Source organism: Pogoniulus pusillus, chromosome 14, assembly GCF_015220805.1.
Source record: "Pogoniulus pusillus isolate bPogPus1 chromosome 14, bPogPus1.pri, whole genome shotgun sequence".
NCBI classification, from domain to species: Eukaryota; Metazoa; Chordata; class Aves; order Piciformes; family Lybiidae; genus Pogoniulus; species Pogoniulus pusillus.
Genome location: NC_087277.1, coordinates 13,324,855 through 13,337,659, shown reverse-complemented (window position 1 = coordinate 13,337,659; position 12,805 = coordinate 13,324,855). Strand labels below are relative to the sequence as shown.

The 12,805-nt window shown below is 41.2% G+C and overlaps 1 protein-coding gene across 1 annotated transcript in view; it reads right to left on the bottom strand.

The window, feature by feature from the left end:
* TG (thyroglobulin) overlaps nt 1-12,805 on the bottom strand; it is a 140,687-nt gene that overhangs the window by 22,399 nt on the left and 105,483 nt on the right. Inside the window, exons 42-43 of the mRNA XM_064154223.1 lie at nt 5,061-5,225; nt 4,310-4,477 (exon numbers count right to left, since the gene is read on the bottom strand). Of these exons, the coding sequence (XP_064010293.1) occupies nt 4,310-4,477; nt 5,061-5,225 (333 nt within the window). The remainder of the gene's footprint in view (nt 1-4,309; nt 4,478-5,060; nt 5,226-12,805) is intronic.

Below are 12,805 nucleotides of genomic sequence, written 5' to 3'. Positions count from 1 at the left end.
TGAATTAATCTGGTCCAGTATTTTTTGTTTAGAGGAAACTGCAGCAATAGGTAGACAAAATGGTGGCATCATCTTAGGGGCAAAATGTACTTTGCTGACAAACTGGAACAGTGATAACACTACCAGAGTACGTACAGATCTCAAGTCTTAGATAGCTTTTGATAAACATTGCACAAAAGACAGTGAAAGATCTGCCAGTCATTCAGCAGTCTTTCAAGGATTCCAGCTTGTTTCAAGATGAACTGAATTGCTGATATCAGCCCATTGTCCTCACTGATGGCATGTATCAGGACACTGCTATGCTGGTCGGTAGAAGTAACGTACATGCATCTGCCATCTGATGTATGTTGCTGAACATCTTTATCCATACAGAAATGAATTGATAGTGTAGGATGGAAGGTCTGGTTTGCATAGACCCAGCGGCATAAAGAGGCAGATATACTATATTTGTGTCTATCTCTCACTTCCCAGCTCTGGGTTCTGCAGCCAACTAGACTTACGCTAAGACGCAGCCTTAGTCTTCCAACTAAAAAGACAACTAAACAAGCCTTGCAGTGTAGAGATTACAGAGTAGTCACAGAACATATGAAGGATACAAACAGGGCTATACTGACTTACATCCATATACAGACAAACAAGTGTCAAACAGCATGAGTGAATGCACATATTTAATTTCAGTGTTGTGTCCACTGACTAGGCTGTCCCACCTCCCTTACATCATCAGTAAAAACAGCTCTGGGTTTTTCCAGAAAGGTGCAAACCAGAGCTAGCTGAAGGGAATCCTTAAAATCAAAGCAGTGGAAGAGTGGAATACAATGTGAGCTGTCTCAAATCCTTCATCTAGGCCAATCGTGGGCAGAGGACAGTAAGCACAGGTCAAAGATCTCTCATGACATTCTGACAGAGGAAACAGGGCACAGGCTTCTCAGTAACAGTTGCCACATGCATCAATTTCTGTCACTGTAGCTAAAAATGTCTGTGGCCTACTCAAGACTTTATCATTTGACATCGTATGCAACCATGCATGGTTATGGCTATGATGTTTAAATGCTCTTGAGAACTCAGAAAATGCATGTTCTTAAACAGCTCAATGGGGGAGGAAGCATTACAGTTTCCCAGCAGTTAATGCAGTAACTGTGAGAACAACAGAAAAATTAAAACATTGGCAAGCTTTAACCTTGCAGCAGGTCTTTAAGAAAATTATCCAAAGACAGAAACCCAGACTGATCAAAACAGTCATATTCTCTCAAATCCCAAGAACCTGAAGCTATAGGAAAATAGAAAGAGAGGGAAATGTGCATAAAATATCATCAATTCTTACTGAGAACAGCTTAAAGAAGTGAAAGAGGGAAAAATATGATCACTGACCATGAACATTATACATTTTCTGGAATATAGATGGAATCTGACTTATAGCAGTAACCCAAAGTGAGGCAGGTACTATTATAATAGGTAGCAAAGAAGTTAACTATCCAAGTAAGGACAACTAAACTCCTGCCAAAGCAGATCAGGAGATCGCTAGCAGCAGGAGACTTTAGAACTTATTTCTCAGGTTGAGGCAGATATTACCATTTATTTGGGCTGAGCTGCACCAGTTTTTTGAGGCCACTTCCCTTCTTATTTTGAGCAAGTTTTCAAACCCTGATTTTCGTTTTGGAAATTCAGCGTTTTGTGTCTGAGCTCTCAGTTACAAGTGTTCTTCTCATTTCAAGCTGACACCAGTGGCTTTCCATGACACCACAATTTGTTGCATAATTTCTATTGCATCGTGGAACTCCATTTCAGTTTTGCAGACAGCTGTCATATGTGGAAATAACGTTAAAGGAAAGAATTTAATTTCCTAGTCTTCATCATAAGACTTATAGTGAGGTTACTGAGGTTTATTTCCCTCCCACAGACTCTGGATCATTATCTGCAGGCCTTTAGCAACATAGCCCATTTCCTATGGCCAACTTCCACTTTTAATTGATTCCAAAAGAAAAAGATACATGAAATAAAAGCAGGACATTTCTGATGGAGAATAAGCAAGCAACATGAACTTTATTCAGGTGGGTCAAAAGGCCTTCTTTCAAAAGGCTAATTTTATCATGAAGTACATTGGTCTATGTGTTACTGACCATGAGCAAAGAGAGGCTAGAACTGACCCTTCTAAAATTATCCACACAGTTACAGAAAGATAGCAACAGACCTTCATTTCATGTAAATAACCCTCAATAATCCCTGCTATGCTACAACCTTCTGTTGGTTTCTTGGCATGTCTTACAGCACTTTGGAACATACAATTCCGTTTCTTGGTATTAAACAGAAAGGTGCTATTATTTCTATCATAAAGAACTTGAAGATGTTTATAGCCTACATCAAGGACAGACACTGCCAGAGGGTTTACAATAAGAGGTTAACTCCCTCTGGGGCAGCCTTTGTGCTCTAGAGGACTTCTTTGTTCAAAGTACAGCATAAAAACAATTTCCCAGCAATTTCTCATTTCACCAGTTCATGCCCTAAAATCTTAGCCCACATGTGAGGCCAGTGCTATCCCTAGTAATAGCCAGTCATTATTCAGGGTCATTTCTACAGGAAAACATGCATCTTAAGGGCAATGTATTAAAAAGGTTACCATAAAAACACCCCAAGCAATCAAACACACAAAAAAAAGACATTGGCAGGAAAAAGTGACTTTTTCCTACTTAACAGTGAAGAATCTTGCAACTTAACATGGAGAAACTCAGCCTAAGGAAGCCTACCCAGCACCCGTGAGCAACGTCAGAGCGATCATGAGACCTATCCCTACCTAGCCGGGGGGCCCACCAGGCCCCCCGGCCTTTGAATCCCCTCCACCATTCACCCAGTGATGCACCACAGAGGACTCACCGGTGATGATCCGAGGAGGATCCTTCTGCCCAATTGGGCAAGCTTGGGGCTTGCCTTTCCTGGGGCCACTTATAAAGGGGAGTGGGTGGTGGGGGCTAAGTGGTGACACCTGGGGTGGGAGGAGACTCCAACAAGACCCAGATTGAAAAGGGGAGTGGGTAGGGAGGGCAAAGTGGTGACACCTGGGGTGGGAGGAGACTCCAATAGAATCTAGATTGAAAAGGGGAGTAGGCAGGGAAGGCAAAGTAGTGACACCTGGGGTGGGAGGAGACTCCAACAGAACCCAGGTGTTATGAGTTTGGGGGATATAAAGGGGAAAATGCATTGCGCAGGAGAGAAAGAGATGGATATGGTGGAGAAGGGAGGGAAATGGAGAGGAAAAGGATGGAGATGAGAACAGGAAGATGGAATGGTCTATTTGCAGTTGTCTTGAATGTTAAATTGCACAGCAAGTGATCTGTGAATCTGGGCAGTCCTCTTTTCCTTGTATTTCTTTGCCTTTCTCACATTTGTCAGCTCAGCTTATTTTTTTTACAGACTGGATAAATATTTTTGCTGGGTGTTTTTGGAGATCAAGTTGAAGTATGTAACAAAATTATATACAAATCATTACTGAATAGAAGTCAGCAGTAAGATTTTGTAACATTTCATCATGAACAACAGTTTGCAAGTTATGCAGAGATGTCTACCAGGAAGCCAGAAACATGCTCTGATTTCAGCTTGGAGAAGAGAAGACTTCACAGAGACCTAATAGTAACCTTCCAGTACCTAAAGGTGGCCAACAAGAAGCCTGAAGAGGGACTGTTTACAAAGGCCTGAAGTGGCAGGATGAAGGGCAGTGGTTTTAAACTAGAGAAGAGATTTAGGTTGGATGTTAGGAGAAAGATCTTTACCGTGGATGTAGTGGAGCACTGGAACAGGTTGCCCAAGGAGATAGTTGAGGCCCCATCATTGGAGATAGTCAAGGTCAGGCTCACCAGGGCTCTGGGCAAACTGAATTAGTGCAGGATGTCCTTGCTGACTGCAGGGGAGTTGGACTAGATGACCTTTGGAGGTCCCTTCCAACTCAAATTGTTCTATGATTCTAGTGCTGTTCTATGATTCTGAGTTTGTTTTCTTTGTGAGATACAACTGAGACTGTAACATAATTAGGATTTTAGAGACAGTAAAGCATACTGTCTCATATTAATACATGCTAAATCAGTGCTGCTCTCTTACCTTGTCTTTTGTCCCCCAGAAATGTCAATTAACAAATATAACCCCGCCATTAATCAGCCTAAATAAGACTGGCTGGAGATGGACAATGCCTTTGCATATTTGCATGGAGCATGATTCACATACTGTGGAAATCACAAAACCTCTGTCTCGGCTGCATGTGATTAGTGTCACCACTATATTAGTAATTATACCATTGGCTCATTAACAGTGAGTCTCTTCCTACCTTAATTGCCTTAGCTCTGCTAATCAACCCATCTTGCTGAGCACTTCCAATGAGCAGATCTATTTTCCGAAGCTGAGGACGCTGCAGGGCATTATCTAAAGTGTCCCGAAGATAAATTCCATCCATCACTGGACCCCAGTACTGGAATGGGCCACTGATAGCCAGGAGCTAGGTTAGCAAAAAAAGAAAAGAAATAACAGTTAAATTAGCTTAGCCTACTCATTGCCAATGTATTTATGCTTTGGGCAACTAAGTTAATAGTCTTCAAGTGAACAAGTGATCACTTAACATAAGTGCAAACTCCCCACTGGCAGGGAACAAAGTTTTTGCTGATAGTCTCAGTCAGTATAATGAGCTAAACAGACCAAGAGAATTGAGTATCTTATAAAAATATTATTTTTTTAATTAGGAGTTGGCTTTGTGGTGGCCCTGACCAGAAAGCTAGAGAAAAATCTCCTCTAGAGTAACACCCAGGGGCCCATGAGAGTGGAAAGAAAGGCAAAAACTGTATTTAAATCAGTTTTGGAAGATGTGGTAAAAGCAAAGAAATTTAGTCTAAAGGAGAACCAAGCTATTAATATTTATAAGTCAGAAGTGAATATCATAGACATCAGCATCACTCCACCAAAAACAGCCCAGTTCCTCTTTCGCAAGAATTCAGCTCAGTTTAATTTTTAAGCTTATTTATAGATTTGAGACAAGGAAAATGTTCTGATTCCTTGCCAGTGGCATGTTTTCTGCTATGGTGTACCTTAGTCTGTGCATCATTGAGGACTTGAGCAGGCAACTGGTGGAGGCAAGCTACTGTTTCCTCACTGGTGGATGAAGAGCACCCCACATCTTCAGCCAGGACTGCTGCTTGGGTCTGTGCTCTCCTCCTTGTAATAATGGATGACGGGGAAAATGCTGAGCCTCCCTTGAAAAGAAAGACAATATCAATCAACATATGTCATGAAAACACCTACTCTTCTGGAGCACGTGAGATGCAAAATCTGCCCTGTTTCAGAACACAAAACACAGGTATTTAAATCATAAGAAGCAAGTTCTAATGATCAAAGCAGTGGAGAAGGATAGGCTTGACCAGTTCCAGCTCTGCCATGGCTGCTTTGGAAGACCTCTGAAAAGTGTCCATCTTATGTGTATAACCAAGTCACAAAACTTAGTGAAAATTGTGCTGGAAGGAGAAACATTCAGAGAGGAGTGGATACAAATAAAGTACTGTGAGGCACATCAGGGGATGGAGAGCCCATACTGCAAGGGGAGACTCTTTAAACAGTGTTTTACTTCTTTAATGGTAATAAACAAGAACGGAAAGTTAATTCATGAGCCATTTATAACTTAGGACAATGTTGTCATAGGACCAAAAGGGCATTAACTATTCAAATTGAGTGCAAATAAATTTAGGCTAGAAACATTAAGATAGCTAACCTCTAAGGAGCAATGAGGGCTTAGAAGGACAGTAGGAACAAAAGGTTAAACCAAGCTGCAGCAGAACAACGAAGCCAGAGCACATCAAAACCAAAGCACAGGCTACAGTCTAAGCTCTGTCCCAGACTCTTGTTTCTTTCCTACAGCTGCACTAGCACGGAAAAGGTCCTCACCATGAAAAGAAGGTACAACATTGCTGAGTCACCACCAAAACTACTTATTGAGAATGCAGATAATTTAGTATACATCGGATAAGATCTGACCTAGAACAGAAAGGTTGGAATAGTTCTGACATGGTTCAAGTGATTCATTTCCAAACATTTGCACTGATTTACTGTAATAACTACTAAGATTAGCTTCTGTCTTCTAAAAAAAACATTACCCAAACTCCAGACTTGTGATATGAAAGGTCTTGATCTACTCCATCAATTAACTTACTTACTACTGAATTTGCTCAAAGCACAGCTGCAACTCTGAAAAAAAAAAAAACCATAAACCCAGGAACAAGTTAAAAGGACACAGAAAACAAACAGAAAATCCTTGATATGAAATTGTCTCAAATCTCTGAACCTGAAGTATTCTGTGCAGCCTTGGCCAGCACCCAGGACATTTTTGTTTTATTTCAAACAAGCAGATTGATACTAATAGGATACTGCAGCTTGCAATCAAATAAGTTTCCAAAAATAATTAGAAAGATGTTGTTTGGATGTAGAGACAGACTTTTAGTTCACTGTATTCAGAATTTCCAGTGCTACTGCTTGCTGAAAGTTTTCCCTTCCTTTTTAAGAGAGCTGGGAAGTGCATTGTTATTAGCTTAATGACTAAGATGCAGGTGGCCACAAATAAGCAAAGGAAAGGGTGATTATTGTCAGTCCTGGGGTGCCAGAAGTGCTCTCTCTGGTTTTAAGAAGGCAGAAGAATGAAAGTAGAAATGAACACCACTTGGTCTTATTCCTCATGTCTGCCCTCAATTTAGATGAGAATTCGAGTGAGCAATGGGCTTTATCCTCATGAGAGATTTGTGGTGGCCTATTTTGTGTTTGCAAAGCATGATATTTGCCAGATGCAGACTAGGTGCACTGACTCAGTTAGTCATGAGAGAGACAGAAAATATCCCTGATGAGAGTATCTTAGCGTGGGAGTGTCTCCCCAGGATGTAGAATGAGAACATTGCTTCCTTGAACTGGCCTTTAGAAGAGCATGTTCACCAGAACTAGAATGAGAGAGACTAGAAGATTCACAACATGACACACCACTTTCCTCAGAAGAGTAACTTCCATATTTTTCATTTGGAGAAAGGAACTATCTTCCTCCTTGGCATAGCAGAGAAACTCCATCTAGGATTGCACAATATTTATCCAATAATCTGGCAAACACATTCCTCAACATCACATCTGCATATGCTCAGCATGTTTTATCATGTATCCAGTACCTCTCAAAGGCAAACATTTGAAACAAAACAAAACAAAAATTAAAAGGCTTCTGTTCCCCAAATTCTGAAAGCTTCACAGATTTTGACAATGGCAGTTTCTGTGGAAATTCTGAAGCTACCTCACCAAAGACTAGGCTCGGTAAAGTACTGAGATCAGATGACATGTAGAATCAAAAAGATCACCGGGACCAAGCTAAACATCCTAGTGTATGCTTGATTCTGAACATGTCTCCTCCCTGGGACTTTAAAAGCTGTGCAAAGTTGCCCTGTCTCTTAGATCTCTACACACTGAAAGTCTGACTACTAAGTCACAAAATGATTGTAAGATGTTCTAGATAGGAGTGTCCCACTAGATCTCTCTGCAAACCTTCGTGTCACAGCACTGGACATGTATGGGCTAGCATGGATATGGTCCAAGCTTGATGAGTAGGGGGAAAAAAAATCCAAACCTACTGTGAACACATTTGAGAGGTGAGAACAGTTCTTATTTTGAGACTTACTTCAGCTGTGGATATTTTGCCTTCTTTGTATGATGGTTATAACAGGTTTATGTTCTGTTCTTTATTCTGTTCTTTTTTCTCTTCTGTTTTCCATGTCTGTGGCCACTTACTTAGTTTGGGTTTTTTTTATAATATCCACAGTCAGGAAGCAAGTCTTGTGTTTGGGGTTTGAGAGAGATGTGGTATTCACAACTGTCACTCATGATTAATTTTTACTGAGACTGGAAGTGGGTGATAGAGGAACTGGGGACATTATTCAAGCAATACTTGAAAGCAATACCCTTTTGTTCATGTGAAATATATTCCAGGCTCTGGAAAGAAAGCTCTTCTCACCACACAAGTTAGACAAGCAAACCTGCACCAGTTCTCTGTTTTTCAAATTCACATCACAATTCAGGATCATTGTTTGCTCATCCTCATCAAAAACACTGAGGAGCAAATAGGAGAGCAGGAGCTGGAGCCTGCCCAGAACTATATTTATTCCTTTTCGAGTCTGTATTTTTCACATTAGAAGGAAATCTTCCCTAAATGCTGTAGCCACATTAGAAGCAGGCTCAGGACACAGAGGATAAGGTAGCTATGATCAGCATTTCCCTCTTTCCCTATTAAAACTATAATTTATTTTTTAGTCTCAGCTACCAGTAATGAAAGAGTTGTGTGTTTTAAAAACTAGGACTATTTAAACAGAAGCAGAAATAGTTGAGACATTGTTCATTTCCATTACATGACACCCATATTACCACTAATGTGATCAAACCATGGACCAGGAAACCAAAAACCATGAGATCAGCTCCAAAATAACAAACAACGTGTTCTTTTTTGTTAGTCATCTGGTTTTTAATTCTTCAGGAATCCTCCTGTATCCATAAACACAAAAGCTAAAGGCTTCATGTTTTAAACTAACAGCTGAGATCTTCAGGTAATTCTCAGAGCAATTTTTGGAAGTGTATCTATATACAATATGAGATATATAATAAAATTGTCAGTGATAGCCATCTTGACATCACTGAGTATTTCCTGTTGCAGCATCACTTAGAAAGGCTTGAAGGGAACTGAAGCCCCATGCAGTTCTTGTTTCAGCTGTCCTTACAGACTGACCTGCTGTCATCAGAGGAAGTTCCAGTGTTATTTTTGACAACAACTCAAAAGAAAACATTTAGTATTGAACTGCTGAGAAGTGATTGCAGCAATGTTGCATAATCCAGAAGATCAATACTACACTGTCCTGAATTCATAGGAATAGTGGGAACAATATGATGTTTGGCAGTAGTAACTACTATAACAAGTGATGGCACTGGAAACGGAAGGTAAAACCTCCAGTGCTACCCAGTTCAGGGACCAGCAGCTGTGTAAGCATTTCTTTCTTTACTCAAAAGACAGGTTAAGCTAGGCAGTAGAAATTCAGATACCTGGAAATGTTGCAGCTCACACTGGTGAGAAGTCAATGAATGCAAATTAGTGTTATGTGCAGATGAATTTTTGCTTCGGTGTCAGACTGTGATTGTCTGAGCTGAAGTTGGTACCTCTTCAAGCTTCCCTCTTAGGACATTGTTTCTCACACACCAGCTCTAGTGCTATCCTGTCTATCCCAATCCTTACTCCACAAACCCCTGTTGTTATCCTGATCAGATCACAAAAAGGAATTTATGGACTTGTATTGGGTTTGTGTGACAAGATTTTGGCAGCAGAGGGAAATAGGGATACCATCTGGGAGAAGCTGCTAGAAGGGACTCACTCCAGAGCAGTTTGTCAAGAAAAGCATCTCCTGGGAAAGGCTCATATGAAGGACTGCCTCCCATGGGAGGGATCCCATGCTGGAGCAGAGAAAGAGTGTGAGGAGTCTTCCAGAGACTTCCAGAGAAAATGTGTGATAAATCACCCGCAACCCCCATTTCTCATATACCTGTGCCACTCAGGGGAAGGAATCAGAGAATTTGGGAGTAAAGTTGAGCCCAGGAAGAAGGGAGGAGTGGAAGAAAGGTGTTTTAAGATTTAGGTTTTGTTTCTCATTATCTTACACTTATTTAATTGGTAACAAAGTAAACTATTTTTCTGGTTTCTCCGTGTCAGTAATTGGTGACTTATGTCTCCCTGTCCTTATCTCAAACCACAACCCTTTCATTTTATTTTCTCTCCCCTTTTCAGTTACAGTGATAGAGCTGCTTTGGTGAGAATCTGGCATAGAATCATAGAATCATAGAATCAACCAGGTTGGAAGAGACCTCCAAGATCATCCAGTCCAATCTATCACCCAGCCCTATCCAATTTACTCTGAAAACTCAGTTCAGCAAGGTTTTTTCAAACCTGATTCACAAGAGATCTAATGATTAGAAACCTCACTGCAACTGATTTTTATCACACTCACACTCTGTAAACCCAAATTCTTCCACTCCTCACATCATGACCACTTGTTTTTCCAACCTCATTTGAAACTGAACAGCCTGCTTGAGCCATGTTTGTCTGTTTGACATATGCACTTCCTTCAAATTAATGCAGGTTGTGTGATGGCTTCAGGGGTGCAGGCTCCTTTCAAAGAAAGCTTTCTGTCTGCCCAGAAACATGCTATAGACAACATAAGCAGCAATAACAGTAACACCATCCAAAAGCTGAGATAGAAAAATATCTGATGAAAATAGCCAAGCCAATGAAATAGGCTGATAATTCTACTTTCCCCAAAGAGCCAGCTGTACAGTAATGTTTTTTGTTGTTGTTAAAGGGAGACATTCTCCAGACTCAGATGTACTCAGCTCCCAGCCGGAAGCATCTGTCACACCATATGGTTTGACCTCTGGGATAGCCAGGAGTCTTCCATTTTCTGACTGCTGAGCTGAAATGCTTCCTCTCCCTTAAAACATGGCTTGTATTTGACCAAAGCCTCATCTTCCATGAAGCATTTAAGATGAGCTCATAGACACTAAGAAATGGGTACCACAGTCTTCTCCTCTGCGGTTAGTGCCTGAAGATGATCACTCCACTAACAGAAAACTGAATCTTATTTATGTTTGAGGATGTATTCAGTTTTGGTTAACATTCAGTTAAAGAGATTGGTTATATTATGATTTTTCTTCCTGTAAACAGAAGAGATTTACCACTAAGTAATCCCTAACTCTTCTTTCCAGTTAGAGTAACAGATTAGTTTCTAGTAGACAGGATTTAAAGTATTTTCAGAAGAGGGTTTTTTTTGTTGACTTATATTTTTGTGTGAGTTTCTTGATGTGTTTGTTTAATTTGGAGCCTTGTTTCTTGTTTTGTTTTGCTTTTCCTTGCAGAATTGGTTTCCAGCATTCCTTCATTGCTTTTCCTTAGATATGTAATTCTGCATTGCAACAATTGCTTACAGTACAATAAGATTTGAGGACTCTATGTGAAGAATTCCATGTTCTCGAGCACAAGCCCTACGAGGAGAGGCTGAGGGAGCTGGGATTGGTTAGCCTGGAGAAGAGGAGGCTCAGGGGTGACCTTATTGCTGTCTACAACTACCTGAAGGGTGGTTGTGGCCAGGAGGAGGTTGCTCTCTTCTCTCAGGTGTCCAGCGCCAGAACGAGAGGACACAGCCTCAAGCCGCCCCAGGGGAGATTTAGGCTGGAGGTGAGGAGAAAGTTCTTCACTGAGAGAGTCATTGGACGCTGGAATGGGCTGCCCGGGGAGGTGGTGGAGTCGCCGTCCCTGGCGCTGTTTAAGGCAAGATTGGACGTGGCACTTGGTGCCATGGTCTAGCCTTGAGCTCTGTGGTAAAAGGTTGGACTTGATGATCTGTGAGGTCTCTTCCAACCTTAGTGATACTGTGATACTGTGATAATCTCAGTTCCCTCAGGCAATCCTCATAAGACTTGTTCTCTAGACTCTTCACCAACTTTGCTGCCCTTCTCTGGACATGCCCCAGCAGTTAAATGTCCTTCTTGTAGTGAAGGGCCCAAAACTGAACACAGTGCTTGAGATGTGGCTTCACCAGTGCCAAGTGCAGGATCACAATCACTTCCCTGCTCCTGCTGGCCACACTATTCTTGATACAGGTCAGGATGCATGTGTTGGCTCATGTTCAGCTAGTTGTCAAACAACAGCCCCATGTTCCTTTCTGCCAGGCTACTTTCAAGCCATTCTGTCCCAAGTCTGTGGGATTGCATGGGATTGTTATGATCCAATAGCAGGAAACAATTTTTGGCATTGTTAAAGCTCATGCAATACTTTTGAGCGACCTGGGCCAGTAGGAGGTGTAACTGCCCATGGAAGGGGAGGTTGGAACTTGGTGACCTGTGAGGGCCCTCACAACTCAAGCCATTCCATGTCTATGATTATATAAATTGACCTCGGCTCATTGAGTGAGTCTTTTTATGTCCCTTTGCAGAGCTTTCCTACCTCTAAGCAGATCCTGACCAATTTGATCTCATCTGCAAACTTACTGAAAGAGCCTCTGGTCCCCTCATTCAGACAATTGATAAAAGTATTAAACAAGACAACCCAAAAGCAAGCCCTAGGGAACACCACTATTGGCTGGCCATCAACTGAATTCGAATTCATTCATCACCATTCTTTTACCCTGGCCATATAGCCAGGTTTTTTTTACCCAGCAAAGCATCCACTTATCTAAGCCATGAGCAGTCAGTTTCTACAGGAGGGTGCTGTAGGAGACACTGTCAAATGCTTTATTAAAGTCCAGGCAAAGAATATTCACAAATATATAAAAAGGTCTCTTAGTTCATGTCAAAGCATTTTCCCATTTAGATGCAAACATTACCTTATCATTTATCATTTAAAACAAATTATTAGCTGAATGCACTGAGAAGGGAAACTGGCTCTTGCACAAGACTAAATAGTTACCAGAAATAGGGCCAAATTTTATGGAACTGAAGAACTTTCTTTGCCTACCTCCACTTCAAACACATCTATTTCCATGCAAGCATGGTACAAAGCATGGCTGAGATTTATTGTGCTTACAGGGTAGCATGCTCTATCAAGCAAGTCCAATCTCTTCTTTAGTGTGACCTCCTGCTCAGCCTGAGACCTGCTCCATTTGTGAGTACATCTTTGGACATAAACTTAGTTCTTGTAAATGCACATCTCCAAGCTCAGAATTTTTTACTGATTTCAGAACATGCATGCCTGTGACTCGAAGAAAGCAATAAGATAATAAATAAC